Source organism: Nansenia antarctica (assembly GCF_963989245.1).
Source record: "Nansenia antarctica genome assembly, chromosome: 1".
Taxonomy (NCBI): domain Eukaryota; kingdom Metazoa; phylum Chordata; class Actinopteri; order Argentiniformes; family Microstomatidae; genus Nansenia; species Nansenia antarctica.
The window spans coordinates 24,790,762-24,815,761 of NC_137674.1; the positions used below are offsets into that span (position 1 = coordinate 24,790,762).

General features: G+C 46.6%; 1 protein-coding gene across 1 annotated transcript in view; it reads left to right on the top strand.

Annotated features, from left to right (window-relative positions):
- The window catches only part of galnt16 (UDP-N-acetyl-alpha-D-galactosamine:polypeptide N-acetylgalactosaminyltransferase 16), a gene marked incomplete at both ends in the record, with an annotated part of 45,047 nt that extends 20,079 nt beyond the window's left edge, over positions 1-24,968 (top strand). The window contains 6 exons of the mRNA XM_080550568.1: position 1; positions 391-483; positions 1,263-1,346; positions 17,531-17,660; positions 20,835-20,951; positions 24,825-24,968. The exon at position 1 is cut by the window's left edge and continues 126 nt beyond it. Of these exons, the coding sequence (XP_080406694.1) occupies position 1; positions 391-483; positions 1,263-1,346; positions 17,531-17,660; positions 20,835-20,951; positions 24,825-24,968 (569 nt within the window). The remainder of the gene's footprint in view (positions 2-390; positions 484-1,262; positions 1,347-17,530; positions 17,661-20,834; positions 20,952-24,824) is intronic.
- Positions 24,969-25,000: the final 32 nt, after the last annotated feature.

Below are 25,000 nucleotides of genomic sequence, written 5' to 3' on the forward strand. Positions count from 1 at the left end.
AGTGAGTGGACTGAACTGTCTTTACAAGCAGAGACAACAGGCCTGCCATGTCCCCCTGCATACTAGTGTATCATATGCTACTAGTGTATCATATGCTACATAAGCGACAACAGATTAGGATTGGTTTGTTTATTTAATCATAAAAATAAACAAAAAATACTTCCGCAACTGAACCTCAAATGGACTGTTGCCTAGTAACCTGAACACAAACACACATGTAGTCTAATTAACGGTCATTTAGTAGAACATGTGCGGCGGAGTGATACATAATAGTTCAAAGTCCCAGTGCTGTTATACTGTATATCAGCACTCATGGAATGCCTCTTGTCCAATCAAATTACTTGGTCGCAACTAACTGTTGTATAATGCTGTTGTTGTTGTTGTTGTCAGGAACACCCGGCGCGCGGCGGAGGTGTGGATGGACGAGTACAAGCAGTACTACTACTCAGCACGGCCCTCTGCTCAGGGGAAAGCGTTTGGCAGGTCAGTCAGTCCTCACCCTCCTCTCTCTCTCTCTCTCAACCTCCTCTCTCTCTCTCTCTATCACCCTCCTCTCTCTCTCTATCACCCTCCTCTCTCTCTCTCTCTATCACCCTCCTCTCTCTCTCTCTATCACCCTCCTCTCTCTCCCTCTCTATCACCCTCCTCTCTCTCTCTCTCTATCAACCTCCTCTCTCTCTCCCTCTCTATCAACCTCCTCTCTCTCTCTCTATCAACCTCCTCTCTCTCTCTATCACCCTCCTCTCTCTCTCTATCACCCTCCTCTCTCTCTCTCTATCAACCTCCTCTCTCTCTCTCTCTATCACCCTCCTCTCTCTCTCTCTATCAACCTCCTCTCTCTCTCTCTCCCTCTCTATCAACCTCCTCTCTCTCTCTCTCTATCACCCTCCTCTCTCTCTCTCTATCACCCTCCTCTCTCTCTCTCTATCAACCTCCTCTCTCTCTCTCTATCACCCTCCTCTCTCTCTCTCTCTATCACCCTCCTCTCTCTCTCTCTATCACCCTTCTCTCTCTCCCTCTATCAACCTCCTCTCTCTCTCTATCAACCCCCTCTCTCTCTCTCTCTCTATCACCTCCTCTCTCTCTCTATCAACCTCCTCTCTCTCTCACTCCCTCCCTCTCTCACTCCCTCCCTCTCTCACTCCCTCTCTCACTCCCTCTCTCTCTCCCTCCCTCTTTCACTCCCTCCCTCTCTCACTCCCTCCCTCTCTCTTATCCGCCTCCCTCTCTCACTCCCTCCCTCTCTCTCCCTCCTCGTGCAGCATTGCAGATCGTCTGACTCTGCGACGCAAGCTGAACTGCAGATCCTTCCGTTGGTACATGGAGAACGTGTATCCTGAGTTAAGGTGAGAGCGTCTCATTTACATTTACATGTTTGGCATTTAGCAGACGCCTTATTCCAAAGGGACTAACAATCAATACATTTGACTAAGCAAGTGAATCATCAATCCACCAGTCGTAGCAGGAAGAGTAATCTAGCTCAGGCCAGGGGGCTTATTTTTTTATATATATAGATACTGGAGAACAGAGAGACAGTACAAGGGGGGCAGTAGAAGTCATAGGGGACACAGTAAAGGGGAAAAGCAGGTGTCTCAGGAGACGCAGTGCTCGGGGGTAGTAGAAGTCTCAGGAGGAGCAGTTAAGGTGTAACCTGAAGAGATGGGTCTTTGGTCTCCGACGGAAGATGGGTAGTGACTCTGCAGTTCTGACAGCCGTGGGAAGCTCATTCCACCAGCGGGGAGCCAGTGTAGTTGTTCAGCTCTCCCTCTAGTTAGCTGAATGCTGAATTTTCTGCTTGCTCCGGCAGTACGGGTGAAATGATGAGACTGACACAATTCGGCTTGATTTCCTTGGCTCTCTAATAAACAGATTGTAAAACTGAACACAATACATTGACATTAGTACATGTAAATAAACAACAGTGAACAAACTAACAGAAAAGATTTAACAAACTACACAATCATACAGAACTCAACTCACCAACTCCCATCTCTCTATACAACTGATCTCAAATCTCCCCTGTCTCTCAGACCACACTCATTAAGCCCGCCCCCATTTCTATCTAACCAATCACTCCACTCATGCATACTTTTAACCAATCACAATCAACCAATAAAATAACCCCCAAATGAACCCTCCCATGGATTAGCCAAACACCTCCCACTTGGTCCATTGGTCCTTTATAACTAAATGGACCACAATTTTCCCTCTCTTCAATACAGTCATTTTTACTGCTCCTCCACGGGAAACAGCACGACCACCCGCCTGACGTCTCGGTCGAGCGTTGGGAAGAGATCGCGGCCTTCGCTCCTTCTTCGTCCTGAAGCCCCCACTCCTAGAGCAGGCTGGCTTAGGCAAGCCCTCACTCTTACGTCCCGAACCAACCCCTTTTCGTCTGGCCTCGCTTCCACCACCCGCCCCAGGCGGAATTGCCCCTTTAGGGCATTTTGGTCAGCCAACCAGACCACGTCTCCCACGGCCACATTTCGGGCTTCTCTGTGCCACTTGGTGCGGATGAGAAGTCCGGGCCCAGCTAGTTGACTCCACTGTCGCCAAAACCGTCCCACTTCTTCCTGGACGCCGAGGCTAACTCCGCTTCTTGTCTCCCTCAGGCGAGTAGCCTCCCACTTTGCGTCTTCTGGAGCCCTCCTGCAAAACAACCACTGCCTAACAGCTCGCCGGACCCACCCAACTACCCGAATGAGCCTGCCTATTTTACTGAAGCGTTCTGGCTCAATCAGGTCCATGAGAGCAGCGCCCCAAAGCCTCTCCCTCTCATGCTCGAGGTCCCTGGAACTCCCAACCGGTGTGGATGTCCCCTTTGCATTTGCTTCCTCCTCAATGGCGCATTTCGGGTCCAGCCCCTTCCTCGCCTGAGCGCGTGTTACAGTTGCAGTGAACGCTTTCCGTTGCAGCATGCTCACGCTGTCTCGAGCACTTACAGCCACTCCCCTGGATGTTTCCTCGCTCAGCTGATCAGCCAGCACCAACACCTCTGACTCTGGCTCCACATTGGCCCTCGTTTCTGCAGGCTGGCCCTCTTTGCTCCTCCCACTTTGACCCGACTGGATCCGTGGTTCCGGAGCGAAACCTCCAGTGTTGAGCGTCCTCTCGATTCCCTCCGTGATGCTCCTCAGCTCTCTCCTGTCGCCATGAGACGCTAGAATGTCGTCTACATAGGTGTCCTCCTCAAGCGCTCTCCGCTCTTCTTTTAGGTGGGCGACCTCTGGCAGCCTTGCCGTCTTCCTCATGGCCAGCTGGGCGATGCATCCGGCTGGCTTGTCCCCGATGTTGACGCGGGTAATTGCGTAGGTTTTGATCTTCTTTTCCTCTGCGAGAGTCATCTCTTTCCCGCCCGGCTGATAATTTCCGCAGCGACACCCTCCGCACTTTGGCTCGCACGCGGCGCTGATGCTATCCCAGCTCCACCACTCGAGGACCTCTTTGCTGCTTGCAGCTGTTCTCCCGGTCTTTTCATGACCTTGCGGCTTCTGGTCTCCATCCTCTTCTTTTGCGCTGGGCGTCTTGCAGGGGATCTCCTCAAATCTTACTGCCTCCGTTTTCAGAGAACGTGCAAAGTGCGTCTGGGAGTTGTGTGCGGATCTTTCCCAACTTTCAAACAGGTCTGGGTGCGTTCCTCCCACGGTCTTCCCCAGAGGCCCGTCCCACAGCACTAAGTCTCCCGTCCCTCTTCTCCACCGTGGAGCGAGTCGTCCCTCTCGGTGGCTGATCAAGAGCTCGATTTCCTTAGGTCGGACCAGCTCTTTCTTCTCGACCCCAGGGAAGAACTTACAGAGTCGCTCTGGACTGATGACCTTGTCTGCACGAGCGATTGTGTCGAGCCCGTAGCATACCATCTCGTGGGGACTCCATCTGTTGTTGCTCCACGCCCTGACCTTTAGCAGGTATTTGTTAGTCTTGACCCTGACCTTCATTCCACCGACCCCCTGCACAGTCAGTGTTACTTGCCTCCGCTCCAGTTGGAGCCGATCGGCGGCCCGGTTGGTGATATAATTTGTGTCGGAGGCGAGGTCTATGAGGGTTCCCAGGGCATTTCCTGCTTCTGTTTTGACTATCAATGTCATCATTAGTACTGGATGTTCCTCTGGCCCATTCTCCGCGAAGAGACCCCCGCCTTCTGCGCCCGTGTTCAGCGCCATCGAAGCCTTACTGGTGAATGCGTCCTTCATCCTCCTTTCCTGTTCAGGGTTGAGTCCCAAAGAGTCCAGGACTTCCCGTTGCTTATCAGAGAACCCTGGCCCTGTCTTCTTTCCCTCACTCCACTCGGGACACAGAAGGTAGTGATGACTTGCCCTTCCTTCATTCTGCTTGCACACTCTGCACAGGTACCGGTTACTACACTCCCCGTCGGCGCCGTGCATGCCCAAACATTTCTGACAGGCTTTGCTTTGCCTTGCTATGGCTCGTTTCTCTGCCAGACTGAAACTCTTGAACTTTTGGCAGAAGAATATTTTGCCACCGTGCTGATCGCTTCCACAGATGTCACACTCTTCTCTTCTTTCCGAGTTCCTGCCCGTGACTCTGGTTTCACCTCGATGTTCCTCCTCTTCTTCATCTACCGGTGAGTCTCTCTCCATGGCCCTCGTGAATGCCCTCTTCTCCCATCTGACTGGCCTCTCCGGTGTTCCCCCAGAGGTCTCCGTGGAGCCTCGGGTTCGAGCCATCCCCTCGAGGATTTTTTCCTGCCTTTTCAGAAACAGAAGAAGAGCATCGAACCGCTTGTCTGGGGCGACTTGGTTTTTGGGTTTGGTTACAAAAGCAAACCAGCCTTCCTGCACACGATCTGGCAGTTTGCTCTCGATGGCCTTAATTACAAGTGGGTTCTTCATAGCGCCCACTTCTCCTAAGTCTGTCAGGTCCATGAGGGCTCTTTCCACTGCCTGAATAAGGTCGATCGCTTTCCTCGGCTGGTTTCCCTTTACCGCTGGTATTCTTTCCAATTCCTCGATAATTTGCAGCGCGATGGTTGCCTTGTCTCCAAACCGATTCTCCAAAGCTGTGAATACGTCTTCCGCTGAGCGGTAGCTCGAGAGTTTGAGCTCCTCGAAAACCTTTCGGTCTATGCTCTCGAGGAGGTGGAGTTTCTTCACCTCTGGCGACCCCGATGGGTCTCCCTGCTGCTGCAGGCTCTCCCAATCTTTACGCCAGCGATGAAAATCTCTCATACACCCGCTGAACACAGGCAGCCTCGTTGGAGGGAGTTTGATCTTGGGGATGGCTCCAGTGCGGTTGCCTCCATACGTGGCGCTCTCCAGCCCTGCCTCCCGGGCTTGTTCCCATGCTTCCCGCTGAGCCTCCAGTAGTTTGGCGCGCTCTTGAGCGGCTATTTCTGCTGCCTTCAACTCAATCACGGCCGCCTTCTGCCTTGCCTCAGCGATCTCTTCTTCGGCCCCCAATTTCACCTTCGCTGTCTCCTTCTCAAACTCGGCCACGCTATCAGCTGACTTCAGTCTTGCCTCAGCGGCTTTCCTTTCCAGCTTGGCAATGGCTTCTTTATTTTCTCTATTTGTCGCTCGATCTTTGGCCTCTTCTTCGGCGAGAACGTCGGCTCTTTTCCTCTCATCTTCGGCGAGAGCGTCGGCCCTTTTCCTCTCATCTTCGGCGAGAGCGTCGGCCCTTTCTCTATTCGTCGCTCGATCTTTGGCCTCTTCTTCGGCGAGAACGTCGGCCCTTTTCCTCTCATCTTCGGCGAGAACGTCGGCCCTTTTCCTCTCATCTTCGGCGAGAGCGTCGGCCCTTTTCCTCTCATCTTCGGCGAGAGCGTCGGCCCTTTTCCTCTCATCTTCGGCGAGAACGTCGGCCCTTTTCCTCTCATCTTCGGCGAGAGCGTCGGTGGCCATTTGCTTTGCTGCGGCGGCCTTGTTGGCCATTTTGTCAGTATTCTCCTTCTCAACTCTTCCAAATTCAGTCACAAACGTTTCCCAAAGTTCATCCCTTTTGTCCTCCAGCTCCTCTAGTGACTTTCTCGTGTTGCACGCCTCAACTACAGGGATCCACTCCCCCCAGCTTGATAGCAGACTTACAGAGTCGCTCTGGACTGATGACCTTGTCTGCACGAGCGATTGTGTCGAGCCCGTAGCATACCATCTCGTGGGGACTCCATCTGTTGTTGCTCCACGCCCTGACCTTTAGCAGGTATTTGTTAGTCTTGACCCTGACCTTCATTCCACCGACCCCCTGCACAGTCAGTGTTACTTGCCTCCGCTCCAGTTGGAGCCGATCGGCGGCCCGGTTGGTGATATAATTTGTGTCGGAGGCGAGGTCTATGAGGGTTCCCAGGGCATTTCCTGCTTCTGTTTTGACTATCAATGTCATCATTAGTACTGGATGTTCCTCTGGCCCATTCTCCGCGAAGAGACCCCCGCCTTCTGCGCCCGTGTTCAGCGCCATCGAAGCCTTACTGGTGAATGCGTCCTTCATCCTCCTTTCCTGTTCAGGGTTGAGTCCCAAAGAGTCCAGGACTTCCCGTTGCTTATCAGAGAACCCTGGCCCTGTCTTCTTTCCCTCACTCCACTCGGGACACAGAAGGTAGTGATGACTTGCCCTTCCTTCATTCTGCTTGCACACTCTGCACAGGTACCGGTTACTACACTCCCCGTCGGCGCCGTGCATGCCCAAACATTTCTGACAGGCTTTGCTTTGCCTTGCTATGGCTCGTTTCTCTGCCAGACTGAAACTCTTGAACTTTTGGCAGAAGAATATTTTGCCACCGTGCTGATCGCTTCCACAGATGTCACACTCTTCTCTTCTTTCCGAGTTCCTGCCCGTGACTCTGGTTTCACCTCGATGTTCCTCCTCTTCTTCATCTACCGGTGAGTCTCTCTCCATGGCCCTCGTGAATGCCCTCTTCTCCCATCTGACTGGCCTCTCCGGTGTTCCCCCAGAGGTCTCCGTGGAGCCTCGGGTTCGAGCCATCCCCTCGAGGATTTTTTCCTGCCTTTTCAGAAACAGAAGAAGAGCATCGAACCGCTTGTCTGGGGCGACTTGGTTTTTGGGTTTGGTTACAAAAGCAAACCAGCCTTCCTGCACACGATCTGGCAGTTTGCTCTCGATGGCCTTAATTACAAGTGGGTTCTTCATAGCGCCCACTTCTCCTAAGTCTGTCAGGTCCATGAGGGCTCTTTCCACTGCCTGAATAAGGTCGATCGCTTTCCTCGGCTGGTTTCCCTTTACCGCTGGTATTCTTTCCAATTCCTCGATAATTTGCAGCGCGATGGTTGCCTTGTCTCCAAACCGATTCTCCAAAGCTGTGAATACGTCTTCCGCTGAGCGGTAGCTCGAGAGTTTGAGCTCCTCGAAAACCTTTCGGTCTATGCTCTCGAGGAGGTGGAGTTTCTTCACCTCTGGCGACCCCGATGGGTCTCCCTGCTGCTGCAGGCTCTCCCAATCTTTACGCCAGCGATGAAAATCTCTCATACACCCGCTGAACACAGGCAGCCTCGTTGGAGGGAGTTTGATCTTGGGGATGGCTCCAGTGCGGTTGCCTCCATACGTGGCGCTCTCCAGCCCTGCCTCCCGGGCTTGTTCCCATGCTTCCCGCTGAGCCTCCAGTAGTTTGGCGCGCTCTTGAGCGGCTATTTCTGCTGCCTTCAACTCAATCACGGCCGCCTTCTGCCTTGCCTCAGCGATCTCTTCTTCGGCCCCCAATTTCACCTTCGCTGTCTCCTTCTCAAACTCGGCCACGCTATCAGCTGACTTCAGTCTTGCCTCAGCGGCTTTCCTTTCCAGCTTGGCAATGGCTTCTTTATTTTCTCTATTTGTCGCTCGATCTTTGGCCTCTTCTTCGGCGAGAACGTCGGCTCTTTTCCTCTCATCTTCGGCGAGAGCGTCGGCCCTTTTCCTCTCATCTTCGGCGAGAGCGTCGGCCCTTTCTCTATTCGTCGCTCGATCTTTGGCCTCTTCTTCGGCGAGAACGTCGGCCCTTTTCCTCTCATCTTCGGCGAGAACGTCGGCCCTTTTCCTCTCATCTTCGGCGAGAGCGTCGGCCCTTTTCCTCTCATCTTCGGCGAGAGCGTCGGCCCTTTTCCTCTCATCTTCGGCGAGAACGTCGGCCCTTTTCCTCTCATCTTCGGCGAGAGCGTCGGTGGCCATTTGCTTTGCTGCGGCGGCCTTGTTGGCCATTTTGTCAGTATTCTCCTTCTCAACTCTTCCAAATTCAGTCACAAACGTTTCCCAAAGTTCATCCCTTTTGTCCTCCAGCTCCTCTAGTGACTTTCTCGTGTTGCACGCCTCAACTACAGGGATCCACTCCCCCCAGCTTGATAGCAGACTTCGCGTGATAGTAGGTGAATGTCAGATGATAGGCGGCGGCCTAGATTTGTTCCTTCCCCGTTAAGTGAATAATTAATAGGTTGCTCAAGTAGACAATTAAGATAGATTTATTCCATACAGCGCTGGGCAGCCTCTCAACACACGGCAAGCAACGAGGAGAGGCACGCACTGAATGACACTTTGCAGCGGGCTTATATCCTAGATTTCCGCTGACACAGGAAACAGTTTAAAGTTAGATGTGGCTTTCGCCTCTTTCCAATACCATAACGGTTTGTTCGTTCCGGTCAATAGTTACCTGACTCTCAGTCAGCTGACCGTTCGTTCCCAAACATACTGACAACAGTTCCCAAATAAGTCTCCATCCTGTGTCCATGCTGTCCTGTCTTGCTGACCACTGGTAACCTATACTGGTCTTACTACCCGTGCTCTCTAAATCTGGCCCAGGTCCAATTACAGAAAAGCCTGTTTGCAGTTTTGTGCTGATACAGCGAGAGAGGTTGGCTCACTTCTCAATAGTCAGATGTTACAACTTGCTGATAATCACTAATGATTAAAGTATTCAGGGTTTACCTAAGCACAATGATAAAACACATCCTATCAGCCCACTCTTTTTTTTCTTCTCTAATGGATAGTAACTTTAATTATTTCTCTTTCTTTCCACATGGCTGAGATCTTGCATTCCTCCCCCGGAATTGTCATCAAAGGACTTTCCCCATAGACAAATACAATTCCTCAGTCATGTGGCCTGACAAAGTGAACAAACATCTCACTCCACAATTGACTTGGCATGAGTAAAAGGTCACTTTGTGGTTAACTACTCTGATTAATAATCACCTTCTTTGGATAAAAACCTTTGTTGTTTAAAGGAGAAAATATCCAAATAGATTTCTCATTGCTATGTCTAACTACTCATTACAAATGAAGTAGGTATCATTTCCATCATTAAGTCAAATCAAATGTTTTTCCATAGTTTGTTACATAATTGTACATTTTTAACAAATAGGGATATCGTCAATCAGTTTCTTTAGGTGTCTTGGTTCTTCGATATCCTAGGTCGATCTTCAACAGAGGGACCATCATGCTTTTCCGGTCGCAATGAGGCACTATCTGAGATGCTGGTGGAACATTCTTCCATTGTTGTCTGCTTTCGCCTTGTCGTCCTCTTGTATTGTTGCTGTGTTATTGAGAGACTCACAGTAGAAATTATTTCATTCACCATCATGATGCTTGCTCAAATGTTTTAACAGTGTTATTGAAACTCTAAATCCTTACCCCCGACTTTTCTCTCCCCTATTGTTCTATGTCCCCATTGTCTGATCTTAAAGGTTTAATCCTGTTGTGGTGAATACGTACAACAATTGTCAACAAACTGGCAAACTCCTGCAACTGAGTCTAGTGCGCTATTCGGTTTAACTCCCTGGATGTCACGACGCATGCGAACAAGATTAGTGTCAGAGTCTTCAGTTAAAGTAAAGTCTGTTTCGTTAGTTAACACCCAGATCGTATACAGAACCGATAAAATTGTGGCAATCCATCTTATCCACAATGAGGCCAGGATCACACGGTTTCTCTCGGCACGCATCGTCTGTCCGGTATTTCTTGTCCTAGTTTCAATCTTAATTCACAACAACATCAAGAATAATTGTTAATAGCAGAGATAGTCATCATTATGGTACTGGAATCAGTAATCGTTTGTCATAATACGTGTTTTCCCCTTTGCTTGGGTCTCATCGTCAGAGTCGAGAGTGGGTTGGGCCCCCTGTGGTCCCCCCCCTCTAGTGAGTTCTGCACTTGCCTGCTGGGACATTTTTAGATACAGGGATTGCACAATCGTTAAGTACAGGTAGACAGACATTTAGTTTCTCTCAAAATGGTTAACTCGTCCTTCATCAATGCTCCTAGAGGAAACAAAAGGATGTCATTTGAGGTTCATGCCATGGGTATCAAACTAGGACGTGTGTTGTGAAAAACCGTGAACCGTCCCTTTAATATCCAAATCAGTTCTTCAATACTTAGTTTATTTACTGTCAATGTGCAATCTGAGTCAATTCCACTAAGCATACTTTTAATGAGGTAGATAGGTTCTATTCTACCCGTATGTTAAAAATTCTGATCACAATCGTTACTGATGGCTTGAATACTTCCCCGTTGGTCTATGTACACTATGAGCTTATTTTGCATTAAGGTGTAAATTTGCTGTGAACATTTAAATGTTCTATCCCTCTCTTATAATCAAATATTTCTCAGTCAATCACCCGTTGGTTTTAGTAGATTTATCAGAGACATTCTTGAGTCAGTGTGAATGGTTTTCTATCATAAATGTTGCTTTAATGTGTAATGCTCGTGCATTCAGCTGTTGGCCGATTAACACTGTTGATTGTGAAGTACTGTCATATTCGTATGTGTAATTGCTTTATCAAAGTCTGTAGTCTGTCATGTCATTATCATGTTTCCGCTTCCAAACAGAAAAACAACATTTTCATTTACAGTTACACAGAGAATTATTATTTGTGGTTTCCCCTTTCTCTCATCCGTCAATCGTTCACTGTCATTTCAGCCCCCACTTCTGTTAGATTGGCCCTCAGCAACGCCCCCGTTTTTAGTCCGTCGCTCAGTTTCTCTGCATTTTCTTGGTTCTGTCAGGAGATAGAATTGGCAAGAGTTGTGTTGTCCGTTCGGGATTATTCATCAATCAAAATGTCACATATTCCTCTTTGCTTGTGTGAACATCAACAGTCATCAATGCATGGTCTTATCTCTGTTCACTAAGTAAATTCAAATGTTACGTTTGCTGAGTCAATGCAGAATTGTATGATAATTACAATAAGAGACAACTACATTTTCATCTCTAACACTTCTATGTGTTCTCTGCGTGTCTGTGTCTCTGTGTCACCGAGCTGCGTCTTGTTTGCAAGGGCAGTTCTATTAATAGTGTAGGTTCCGAGTGTCGTCTCTGGTGCAGCTTTGTGGAGCAGTGTTTTACCCCTCGTCTCTTTACCACTTTTCGCTGTTCGTGCTAAGCTATTTAGCTTGTCCTGAAAATACAATAGTTATTTATTTCACTCTTTATCATTTGTTTACAATATGTTAATCAATACAAGGATTATTATTACTTAACTCAATGATTTCCCTATAACTCTATCACTCTACATGCTTCACGTAAGACTTCATTACCCATAATGCTTAGTATTCATTCCATCCCTCTAGGTCCGTGTATTGCGCAAGCTCCAAGACTTGTGGTTGGTGTCGCTTATTAAACAATCCCAAAGCTTCTAATTCCCTTATTCGTTTTTCAATCAATGCTGGTGTCATTGAGAAAATGTCTGGTGTTGATAATTTGAAGTTCTTTGCATCGTCTCCAATACCATCTAGAATCATGTTTGTAAAGAACGCGTTAGGTTTGTCTTCTAATTCCAAATTCGCCTTTTCTCTCCAGGTATTTTGGAATCTGATTACAAAGTCAGACATTGTTTCATTAGGCTTACGTTTACAGTTCAGAATTTGTGAGATATCACGGTTTTGGCTGGCATGTTCGTTTAGAAATTTGGTTAATTGTTCAATGTGAGTCAACTTGTGTTCATTTTTAAACCATGGGAATCGTTCATTAATTGTTTTTCCTCTACATGGCCCATCATTATTTTCATTCAAAGTTTCACAAGCATTTATCAAAGTATCAATTTCAACATCTGGCATTAACGTGATCAGAATGTATCTTAAATCCGTGCCATTCAAATTACCATGTAGCAACATTGTTTTATACCAATTTATGAATCCTTTTGGGTTAATCAAGGGTCTGGGTGCGTCGACTATGATTGCAGATACGTCAGATATGGTTAATGGTTTATACAGGACTTTCTCCTCTATAGTTTAGCAGTGGCGCTTGCACCTGGATCACGCTGCGTGTCACAGCCTGCTCCGCCTGTTCCGCCTGTACAGGAGGAGACACGCTCTGTACCTCCTTTATCTTGGGTATAGGGTTAGACCTATTGTGTTCCTTCTTTCTGACAATATTACCAGGCCATTGATTAGACATTATTACCCATGCTTGATAAGACTTCTTTCATGTAATCAATATCCCATAATGGGTCGCAAATGCTTTTGTTTGATATCAAATATTCGTTAATAATCTTTAGTTTATTCTTTTCAAAACTCCCGATACTTGGGAAATTATCGTCACTCCATTCCGCAATCTTTGTTAGAAACGGTTCTGCATAGAATGGTCCTAATTTAAGTAAAATCCATCCTTTTGGTGTCACTGTATCAGTGTATTTTATCGGAATATCAATTATGTGTGGATCAATTTCCAATAGTTTCTTAATAGCTTTCTTTTCCCCTCGTGGCAAGTCCCTAACCGACTTATACTTAATAATCCGTTTCTCACAATTTGCCGTCCTATTGATTGATTGATTGAAAACTTTATTAGAAGATTTGCAGAAGTAGGTACATGAAAGTACATATTACATACAAGGTCAACTAACAGGATAAAAACCCAAGAAAGCCACTGGCTTATTTCAATTGGGGTCCTTGATTCTCAATTCATCGTTACATGTAAGACAGACAAAAAAGCTAGTACTATCTACAAGATAATACAGACAAATAACTATTACTATCTACAAGATAAACACACATCCATCATGGGAAGAACAATACAACAAAACATGAGGTATGTACAGCGGGTAGGACAGGTGGGGACATACACCACAGGTGGGGGCGGGGGACAAAACACAAAGTATGTACAGTGGGTAGTTCGGGTCTTTTAATCTGATTTTTGATTTAGAGGGTCCAGTTACGGATTGCAGCCTCCTGTAAATGTTTTTTGAGAGTGGTTTTGAAGGTGGGCAGTGTTTTGCACTCCTTTAAGATTATAGGAAGGGCGTTCCACATTTTTACTGCATAGTTTGCAAACGAGTTTAACCCCTAGACGTTTGATTCCCCATGTTTGATTAATTACAATGCACACAATGTTAGTAAAAAGGAATTCTTTTATCTAAATTGTCTCGTTAGAGCTTTATAGTTACCCAATTCGTGTTTATTCCTTGTTATATACTTTAATTCAGTCTGTTGTATTGCGTTTCATCAAGGTCATTTAAATCCACGTCTCATCTGTTCTCTCCTGTCTCAATAAATCAATCTTGTCACTTAAATCTGTTGCGCTGTAACATTAACACAAATACCATATCTTTTCAAATTCTTATCGTCCTACAACTGTCTTATTACCGCTGATCTTTATCTTTCATTATCCTGTTTCTCTACAGAATATACCCACATTACTAGACCTCTTATAAACACTTTCTTTAAATCATACTTCAAATTACATACCATAACCGCTTGCGTGTCAATACCTTATTCATTTAACCATCTTAATCATCATTCTACTTCTGAGTTTCAAATCCTGTGCTATGACACAATACCATATTTCTGTACCATACAGATAACCATAATACTGTATTTCTGTTGACTTCAAGCGTGCTCTGCAGTTCACCTTATTTCCTGTCAAATGCCTCAATATCTTAAAATAAAACCCCACGGAATGCCCAATTCCGTTTAATCAATTCTTCTATGAATTAATCAATATCCAGTATCAGTATGTCACCTCCAGAGTGACACCTAGCAGCTCTGTCCTTTTATAACGCATTATCCTATATGTGGATCAATGACCTTCATGTACACATCAATACTCAACTTTAATATTTAGTCCAATTTAGTCATCAGCCCCCCCTTCATCAAATTCATCCCCTTTCCTTCATTCAAGGAAAAAATTACAGGTTTTTTCCTCTAGAACAACAATTCAGGTTAAAGCACACAACCACACTGTGTTTATCTGCCTTACCTGTCTCGCTGAATCTAGGATCCTGTTCGTTAAACGCCAATTGATAGTAGGTGAATGTCAGATGATAGGCGGCGGCCTAGATTTGTTCCTTCCCCGTTAAGTGAATAATTAATAGGTTGCTCAAGTAGACAATTAAGATAGATTTATTCCATACAGCGCTGGGCAGCCTCTCAACACACGGCAAGCAACGAGGAGAGGCACGCACTGAATGACACTTTGCAGCGGGCTTATATCCTAGATTTCCGCTGACACAGGAAACAGTTTAAAGTTAGATGTGGCTTTCGCCTCTTTCCAATACCATAACGGTTTGTTCGTTCCGGTCAATAGTTACCTGACTCTCAGTCAGCTGACCGTTCGTTCCCAAACATACTGACAACAGTTCCCAAATAAGTCTCCATCCTGTGTCCATGCTGTCCTGTCTTGCTGACCACTGGTAACCTATACTGGTCTTACTACCCGTGCTCTCTAAATCTGGCCCAGGTCCAATTACAGAAAAGCCTGTTTGCAGTTTTGTGCTGATACAGCGAGAGAGGTTGGCTCACTTCTCAATAGTCAGATGTTACAACTTGCTGATAATCACTAATGATTAAAGTATTCAGGGTTTACCTAAGCACAATGATAAAACACATCCTATCATCGCGCTTTGATGATGAGGCTCTCTGTGAGTGTGCTTCGTTCTTTACAAACGTCGTGGGTTGCCTCTTCTAGACTGATCCTCTTCGCGCCTTCGTGACTCCTTTCTGCTCGTCTAATTGTGGATGAAAGTTCGACCCCCGCGAACCTTGTCCACATGTTGGCCTTTAAAACGTGACCGACCTGTTCAACCTTCTGAGCTCTCTCCTCAGCGGCCTTGGTGATGTCTTGAAGAAGCTGACTGTTACCTGTCTCAGGTTCCTGACTTGCTTTGGCCTGCAAACCTTCCTCATAATTGTCGTCTGCAGAGTTTAGGTCTTTCGCGTTTGATAGGAGCGCTATCCACTCGCGTTTCATGTCATCTTCGCCCATCAATGCCACTGACCTGATGATGTGGCGGTATCCTCTCTCAAAAGTGACTGCCAACTTTTCCCTTTCGGTCCTTAGTGCCTCCATTCTGCCTGTGACTCAGAAATAACTTGTGTGTACCTGTTTCGTCTTTCTATCTTATATCTTCGGCCCTCTCTGACTCCCTGAGCTGATTTGCGCTGGTCCCTGCACTTCCTTAACTAGTCTTCGGCAGCGGAACCAGGTTCACCGTGGGGTCATCCCAGGGATACTGCTAAAAATAAAATAATAAAGTGGGAGAGGATTTTCCTCCCCCCGACGACTTAATACCCAGGTACACACAAACCTATTTTAATGCAAACAGTCAATAGAATCACAGAGAAGAGTGCTGGGTGTGGGTAGCTCTCTGGGTAGCTGCTATTAGCTCGCAATTCCTTTCTTGGTGGGTCTTGTAGGTTAGCCTAGCTGGCTGTGGATTCTTGCAGTTGGGTTAACCAGTTGAAGCTAGCCGTGGATTGTTTCACTCCTTGCCTGCCTAGCTAGCTGTAGCTTTGAGTGCTATAAGCTCTACCGCGTGCCTGTGCGCTATTGCGACAACAGGGCTAACGCTAGCTTAGTTGGCTAATGCTACGCTAGCTAGCAAGTGGCTAATTAGCTACAGTCGCGGGCGCCACGGCTCCGTTTCCGGCCTAGTTAGCTGTAGCCTTGAGTGCTATAAGCTCTACCGCGTGCCTGCTGCTCTATTGCGACCACAGGGCTAACGCTAGCTTAGTTGGCTAATGCTCCGCTAGCTAGCAAGTGGCTAGTTAGTTACAGTTTCGGGCGCTGCGGCTCCGTTGCCGGCTGGCGGCTGCATCACTAACCTGACCAGGCTTTAGCTTGCTCTTATCTCCGGTGAATGGATCCTTGTCCTCCCGGAGCTTCTGTTGCGTCCAACCGTGCTTGTATTCCTTAGCTAACTGACGGTCCGTCCTCCTGCGGTCGTCAGCGGGTGTTTTACAATTGTTCAGCTCTCCCTCTAGTTAGCTGAATGCTGAATTTTCTGCTTGCTCCGGCAGTACGGGTGAAATGATGAGACTGACACAATTCGGCTTGATTTCCTTGGCTCTCTAATAAACAGATTGTAAAACTGAACACAATACATTGACATTAGTACATGTAAATAAACAACAGTGAACAAACTAACAGAAAAGATTTAACAAACTACACAATCATACAGAACTCAACTCACCAACTCCCATCTCTCTATACAACTGATCTCAAATCTCCCCTGTCTCTCAGACCACACTCATTAAGCCCGCCCCCATTTCTATCTAACCAATCACTCCACTCATGCATACTTTTAACCAATCACAATCAACCAATAAAATAACCCCCAAATGAACCCTCCCATGGATTAGCCAAACAGTAGTGAAGAGACGTGATCAGGCAGTGCGACTGCCATGTAGGTGTAGAGGTGGTGAGGCCAGTCTCTACTCGAAAACCACTCAATCGTCCTGTATTTCCAATCCCACCGCCTCACTCTGATGTGAAGGGCTTACGCAGACACAGGCAGACATGTAGCCATGTTTCCCATTCATTCGATTCACCTGGGACCATATACTGTGTACTGAATATATACTGAAAGCATCAGCTAAATGGCACATATTATTATATTATTGCTTTACCATTACTGTTTTATATGATTGTGTCGTTGGTGTTGTGGCACATGTTCCCTGGCAACAGATTAAATTATTAGATGAAGACAAACCATCTGTTTCCATCCATCATGGCGTCCTCTCTCACACTCTCACGGTCTCACCATCCTCTGTCTCTGTGTCTCTCCCTCTGTCTCTGTGTCTCTCCCTCTGTCTCCCCCTCTCTCCCTCTGTCTCTGTGTCTCTCCCTCTGTCTCCCCTCTCTCCCTCTGTCTCTGTGTCTCTCCCTCTGTGTCTGTGTCTCTCCCTCTGTCTCTGTGTCTCTGTCTCTGTCTCTGTGTCTCTCTCCCTCTGTCTCTGTGTCTCTCCCTCTGTCTCTGTGTCTCTGTCTCTGTCTCTGTGTCTCTCCCTCTGTCTCTGTGTCTCTCCCTCTGTCTCCCCCTCTCTCCCTCTGTCTCTGTGTCTCTCCCTCTGTCTCTCCCTCTCTCCCTCTGTCTCTGTTTCTCTCTCCCCCTCTGTCTCTGTGTCTCTCTCCCTCTGTCTCTGTCTCTCCCCCTCTGTCTCTGTGTCTCTCCCTCTGTCTCTGTGTCTCTCCCTCTGTCTCTGTGTCTCTCCCTCTGTCTCTGTGTCTCTCCCTCTGTCTCTGTGTCTCTCCCTCTGTCTCCCCCTCTCTCCCTCTGTCTCTGTGTCTCTCCCTCTGTCTCTGTGTCTCTCCCTCTGTCTCTGTGTCTCTCCCTCTGTCTCTGTGTCTCTCCCTCTGTCTCCCCCTCTCTCCCTCTGTCTCCCCCAGGATCCCAGAGCAGGATGCCGTGTCCAGTGTGCTGAGGCAGGGGGGTCTGTGTCTGGAGACCCACGGCACAGACAACAGCCTGGGCCTGGCAGAATGCCGGGGCAACGGAGCCAACAGGCCTCAGGCACAGGTCAGAATACTGTATTATTAGCCAGATGCAGGGCTCGACATTAACGCCGTTTTACTTGTCCGGAGCAAGTAAAACTTTTGCTGGGTTTGTTTGCGCGAGCATGACGAGCATGACTCCCGATCATCTAGTCTGGTCTGGCGCCTGCGCCGTCTGTTGTTCTTCCTGCACACAGGTAAACATATCCGGGATCTAGCAGCGTCGTCGTGCTCGCGCAAACAAACCCGGCGAAGGTTTTACTTGCTCCGGACAAGTAAAACAGCGTTAATGTCGAGCCCTGGATTGTATTCCTCAGGATTCATTTTATTTATGTATTTGTTGAACAAATACAATGCTCTCAGTCAATCCCAAAATGTTATTAAACCTCAAACTTGATTGTTTAACAAAGGAAAAACAAACAAAAAAAGGGAAAAGATTAGTCTTAAGCAGTGGCGGGCGGTGCATTTCACACCTAGGCCTTCAGTGATGTCCGACACATTCCTACCTGAATTATTCTACCTCTTAATACCATCGTTATGACGCCATGGCTCTAGAAACTAGACAGAAACACAGTATAACCGGGCGTTGCATCACCTTAACATAGTCAGACAAGTACAACAGAGTTATATTAATATTTCCGAAGCATTTTTAATCAATAAATCCGCATTTACAATGAAGAGTGTTAAACTAACATCTTTAAGATCGCTACATTACCCACGTCTGTCGTCTCGTCCACCATAATAGCGACAAAGGGTGCCTTTTTAATCTCCATTTTGATCTCTTCTTCCATCACTTCAGCAATAGCAAAAATCAGGTCGTTTTGTATTTTGCCTGACGTCCCAGTAAACACTTTGTTTGTGGACAGGTGGTAATGTAAATCTGGGTTGTTTTCAGCCAGAAAAGAAAGAAGCTCAACGTAGTTTCCTCTGTTTGTGGACTTGGCGCTTTCATTGTGTCCCCTAAATGAAAGTTATTGTTTACCCAAAAACAGGACACAATCGATCAGTATTATCGATCAGTCAACGAAAGCTTTCGTTGTGAGGCTCCGTTTCCCTGCGCACTTTCAAAAGTTTCACATCTACCGGCATAGTTCCGCAACTCAATAGTGAATATCAATAGTGCGTATCAATAGTGCGTAGCAATAGTGCGTATCCAATCAAAAGACGTGCTGGGTGCTGACATCATTGAGCCTTACAGCAGGCGCCGTTGTTGCTTTTGCTCGCATCTACGTAGGTTTACTAGGTACGCCACAGGTTTTCTCGTTCCAATGTTAAGTTACAGGTCGAATCCGCAGCACCGTTTAATGTGAAGGCGGGCAGATTTTTGAGCCCCCTAGCAACACATTTTGATTGGATAAAAGCTCTAACATAAAGGCCAGCCCTCCAAATCTCAATCGGAGACTGGAAGCAGCGCAACCAAGAGGAAAGCTATGAAATGAAGAGAATAGACTATGGGGAATCATTAATACATATTTGTGGAAAATATATATTAAAATAAAATGTATATTCTGATGATGTTTAGGCCAGCAGAGAAGGCCTTGCTGGCCCTGACGGCACACCACTGGTCTTAAGTGTGCAGAATTATTAGGCAACTAAATTACAAATATATATTTTTCCAACTCACTTATTTATTCAACATTTTAGAGTAAGTGTAACAAATAACTAACACAAAATGAAAACTAAATTCTGAATTGGCCTTTCAAAAATATTCAGTGACCAATATAGCCACCCTTCTTTTCAATAACTGCAAATGAGCCATCCATCCATCCATCCAGTCTGTCGAGTCTGTCGAGTCTGTCAGTTTCTTGATCTGTTCACGATCAACTTTCGCTGAGGCAGCAGCCACAGCCTCCCAAATGCTGTTCAAAGAGGTATATTGTCTTCCTCAGAGTAAATCTGACGTTTGAGAAGGGACCACACGTTCTCAAAAGGATTTAAGTCAGGTGAGGAAGGGGGCCAGGTCATTATTCAGTCATCTTTGAGGCCTTTGCTGGCTAGCCAAGCAGTGGAGTACTTGGATACATGTGATGGAGCATTGTCCTGTATAAAAGTCATGGCCTTCTTGAATGCTGCAGACTTGTACCACTGCTTGAAGAAAGTGTCTTCCAGAAACTGGCATTAAGTTTGGGAGTTAATATTCAGTCCATCTTCAACCCGAAAAGGTCCAACTAGTTCATCCTTAATGATAGCAGCTCATACCAGTACCTCCACCTTACTGACGCCTGACTTGAAGTGGTGGCCTGTGTCTGTTAGTGATCCAGCCCCATCCATCTGGTCCGTCAAGAGTCACTCTCATTTCATCTCTCCATAAAACCTTTGAAAAAGGTCTTCAAGGAATTTCTTCTGGGATTTCTTGGCCCAATATTGACGCTTCTACTTGTTAATCTTAGGGTCTGTTCTCACTAGAACATTTGCTTCATTTGGAATCGGAGTTTAGGATAAAATTTGCTTAGCTCTGCGTCGTTTGGAGCTGTGAGAACGCGCATTCGAAGCCGCTCCCGGAGCAAACAACCAACGCATGCTCCGTTTGAAAAGGGTGGTTTCACTCCGGTTAGAAACGACGCATCGAGGCAGTCCATAGGAAAACAACAGCGCATGCGTGTTGATCTGGAATAAGAGCGTCTTTGAGGCTCGGAAAAGCGCTATATAAATATAATTTATTATTATTATTACTGAGGCATTTCGAAGAGAGCGCCTCAGCCAACTTTGGACCCGGAAACACGTCACGACTTAACAACCGAATAGTTCAGCTATTTCATTTGTGTTGCATCCATCTGAAAGGCATTTTACAATTATTTTACTTTTCAGTGTCAGTTAAATGTCTTTTTTGGCCCATTTTACCTGAGGTAATAAAGCTACATAATAATTATGCACACATTAATATAAGGTGTTAATCACTTTAGCCACAACCTCCCTCACTACACAAATACACCTGAAAATGATTCAATTCAATAAGCATTCACGTTTATATGGTTTGGAGTTGGAAAAGGCACTTACAAATAATGACATGGGCACAATACACACACGTGCCTAATAATTATGCACGCAGTGTAACCCAGAGGGGGGGGGGGGCGGCAGCTTGTATGGTAATGCTCATGTGTGATTATCCTCTCTCTCTCTCTCTCTCTCTCTCTCTCTCTCTCTCTCTCTCTCTCTCTCTCTCTCTCTCTCTCTCTCTCTCTCTCTCCCTCCTGTGCAGAGATGGGAGCTGGTGGAGCCTCTAATACGCCAGCAGGACCTCTGCCTGGCCATCACAGCTTTCACCCCGGGGTCAAAGGTCAAAATGGAATCCTGTAGTATGAAAGAGCCCAGACAGGTGAGCAGACTGACAGACAGACAGACAGACAGACAGACTGACTGACACAAAGACAAACAGACAGACAGACAGACAGACAGACTGACTGACACAAAGACAAACTGACTGACAGACAGACAGACAGACTGACTGACTGACAGACAGACAGACAGATAAACTAACTGACTGACTTACTGACAGACAGACAGATAAACTGACTAACTGACTGACAGACCGATAAACTGACTGACTGACTGACTGACTGACTGACAGACAAACTGACTGACTGACTGACTGACAGACAGACAGACAGACTGACTGACTGACAGACCGATAAACTGACTGACTGACTGACTGACTGACAGACAAACTGACTGACTGACTGACTGACTGACTGACAGACAGACTGAGTGGATGATGAAAGACCAAGAGAGTAGTGTGGCATAGAGCGAGCAGCGTTTTGGTTAGATGGTTTTGGACCAGGATATGAGGGCTAAGTTCTGCAGCTAAAATAACCTGTTCTCTAACTCCATACATACCAGCCCCTCCCTGCCCTGCTCCCTCCCAGCCCCTCCCTGCCCTGCTCCCTCCCACGGCTCCACTCAGGGATTGTAGTGTTGTAGTAGAGCACTCCACCCCTGCTGGATCTGGACTGGCTCCAGAGTTGATTTACGACATTGATGCAAGACTGTAACTCAGACCATGTGTGTGTGAGTGTGTGTGTGTGTGTGTGTGTGTGTGTGTGTGTGTGAGTGTGTGGGACGCCTGCCAGCCTCTCCTCTCATCTCCTGACAGCTCCGTCTCTCTCTATCCTCAGAGAGCTCTCTGCTAGTCTTCCCATCAATGCACTTTGTTGCTGTGGGCAGAATTTGGCTCCTCTGCCCTGCAAAGAGTATTTTCTTGTACCGCCCTAATCCTATTTCTTCTCCAAACGAACACTGATCTGTTATGTGATATTAACCTCAGATGCGAAAACATATTTGAAAGTAGTTGGATGGAAATCAAACTCCCAACCCCACTCCCAACCCCACTCCCAACCCCACTCCATATGTCAGTATCTGGAGGTTTATGAGAAATATAATATTATTCACATTGTAAATGCCGGAAAGCGTCCAGAGTATATTGTGGATCATAGTATCTGACCTTTCTCAAGGCTTCTCAGCATTGAGCCCACTGGGAACTGTGGGAAAGAAATATCATTCTGTTGCTAATTCTCCCACCATCACACGCACACACACACACACACACACACACACACACACACACACAGAGACACACACACACACACACACACACAGAGACACACACACACACACACACACACACATTCATACACACACACACACGCACACACACACACACACGCACACACACACATTCATAAACACACACACACGCGCACACACACACACACACACACACACACACACACACACACACACATTCATACACACACACACACGCACACACACACACACACACACACACGCACACACACACATTCATAAACACACGCACACACACACACACACACACACACATACACACACACACACACACACACACACACACACACACACACACACACACACACACACACACACACACATTCATACATGCATTCACATACACCTCTGCCTCTCAGGTGCTTAAGGTCACCTCCTTTCATTAATAATCTGGTTCCATCTGGTTTCACTCAGCTCTATTTGGCCCAGTCAAAGTCTGTTGTTGTTCTGATTTTATACATTTATCATCAGGCCATGGGTCTGAATCCGTTTGTACCAGGTGATTTATACTGTCCAGCTACAGTCCAGCCAGCCTGTGTCTCCTCTCCTCTGTCCTGTCTCAACCTGCTGGTGCAGTTCTCTCAGCCATTTCCACTCTTATATCTCTGTGACTGGTTCCCCTGGGAGACTTTAGCTACACTTCAGACTTATTTATGACTTATTGTGAATGTTATTTTAGCTGCAAACTCCAAAAAAACAAAACCTTACTTTACCTTCTCAAGCCTTGAGAAGCCACACCGTTAGAGACAGATACTGAACATTTTGCACTGCAACTGAGTTTGATAAATGGTCGTTGTCTTGAGTGTGATGTATGGTAATTTTATCTGCTGATGAAGTGAGTTTTCTGTGAGACAGCAGAGCTGCAACGCTCTCCAGCTGTGCCTTCTAGATCTTTCCATTCCAAACAGAGCAACACAATCATTCAACTGATTATCGTAATCCAGGTCTGACTCAGATGCCATTACTCAGTTTTAACATAAACCTTCTGGGCTGAGATACCAGAATGGCCCAGAATGGCCCAGACCGAACATGAGGCCAGAACCTACTTTTGAATAAAGTAACTTTGTTACCTCTTCCTCTTGTTAAACCTCTTCAAACAGGGTTCCCGCGCTGGTATTAAAAAGCCTTAAAGTCTAAAATCCAGCATTTCTAATTCACAAGGCCTAAAAAGGTCTCAAATTCCAGTTGTTCGGTCTAAAAATGAGGTGCTAGGTCTTAAAAATGAGATCCTGCAAGGAAATCAGTCCGACCACATCTATTTAGGCGGAAATTAATCAAGCTGGAACCTGTATGTCAGTGAAATCCCTAATTTCATCACCTCGAGGATGACAAAAAGCTATCATACAGTGTCACGAATAGGTCTAAAATGCTATTCAGAGAGGTCTAAAACATTTCTAAAAAGGTCTTAAATTTGACTTGTTGAAACTTGTAGGAACCCTGTTCAAAGTTTTCCCCTTTGGTTCGTAGACGTACGTTAAGTTTTGTTTAGATACAGATGTATGTACTAATGTTGATATACAACCAGGGAGGCTGGTGGAGGCAGACATCGGGGGACCAGCTCATTCTAAAGCGTATGTGTTTGATACCGTTCCTCATTCCATTCCTTGCATTACAACGAGCCTGTCATCTGCCTCTACCAGTCTCCCCTAATTAAGCAATATCACACAAGAGGAAGTGCTGTTATACTGAATATCAGCACGGCTGTGATTGGGTTGTAGGTACGAGGCCTGCTTTTATACAACAGTTCTACAGCGCAATTTATTTAACAGTAAGAAATGACAACAGATTATGATTTGTTTGTTTATTTAATCATTTATTTTGGCTCCGTCAACAACAAATAGTTCCGCAACTGGACTGTTGCCTAGTAACCTGAACACAAACATCTGCAGGCTATCTACTTTGTATTAACGGTAATTTCGGAGTGATACATATAGTTAAAAGTCCCAGTGCTGTTATACTGTATATCAGCACTCATGGAATGCCTCTTGTCCAATCAAATTACTTGGTCTGGAACTAACTGTTGTATAATATCCAGTATGTGGTAAGAACTGAGTATGTTAGATTCACATACTGTGTTATGTTCTCAAAAAGGACAGACAGGCAGACAGCAGCAACACCAGCTTCTTTGTTGTCTGCCTCTCTCTTTTGGAGAAAATAATCTAAATTCAAACTGTCCTGGATACAGCCCCCTCCCAAAGGAAGGCCGTTTGTAGCGCCAGCAGTTTTGTGTTTTATATGGATGTGGATATTATCCTAGTTGTTATGTTTTATCATGTGTGTAAATGGTAAATGGACTGCACTTATATAGCGCCTTTATCCAAAGCGCTTTACAACGGCCTCTCATTCACACATTCACACACCAATGGCGGCAAGCTACCATGCAAGGCGCCGGCCCGCTCACTGGGAGCAATTTGGGGTTCAGTGTCTTGCTCAAGGACACTTCGACATGTGGCCAGCCAGAGCTCGAACCGCCGATCTGCCAACCTTGCGATCATTAGACGGCGGCTCTACCTCCTGAGACACAACCAACCCATGAATTATGTGTCTATATGTATTATATGTTTTGGTAATCTCTCTCTCTCCTCTCGCCTCCTTCCTCCTCATGCAGAAGTGGAAGCCCAAGGGCCCGGCGTTGCAGCACATGGTCAGCGGGCTCTGTCTGGACAGCCAACCCCCCGCCGGACCTCTCTCCATCACTCCATGTCGGCCCCAGCTGGCCAGCCAGTCCTGGGAGCCCCAGCTCATCACCTGAGCCCTGGTGGGTGGAGAGAGAGAGAGAGGGAG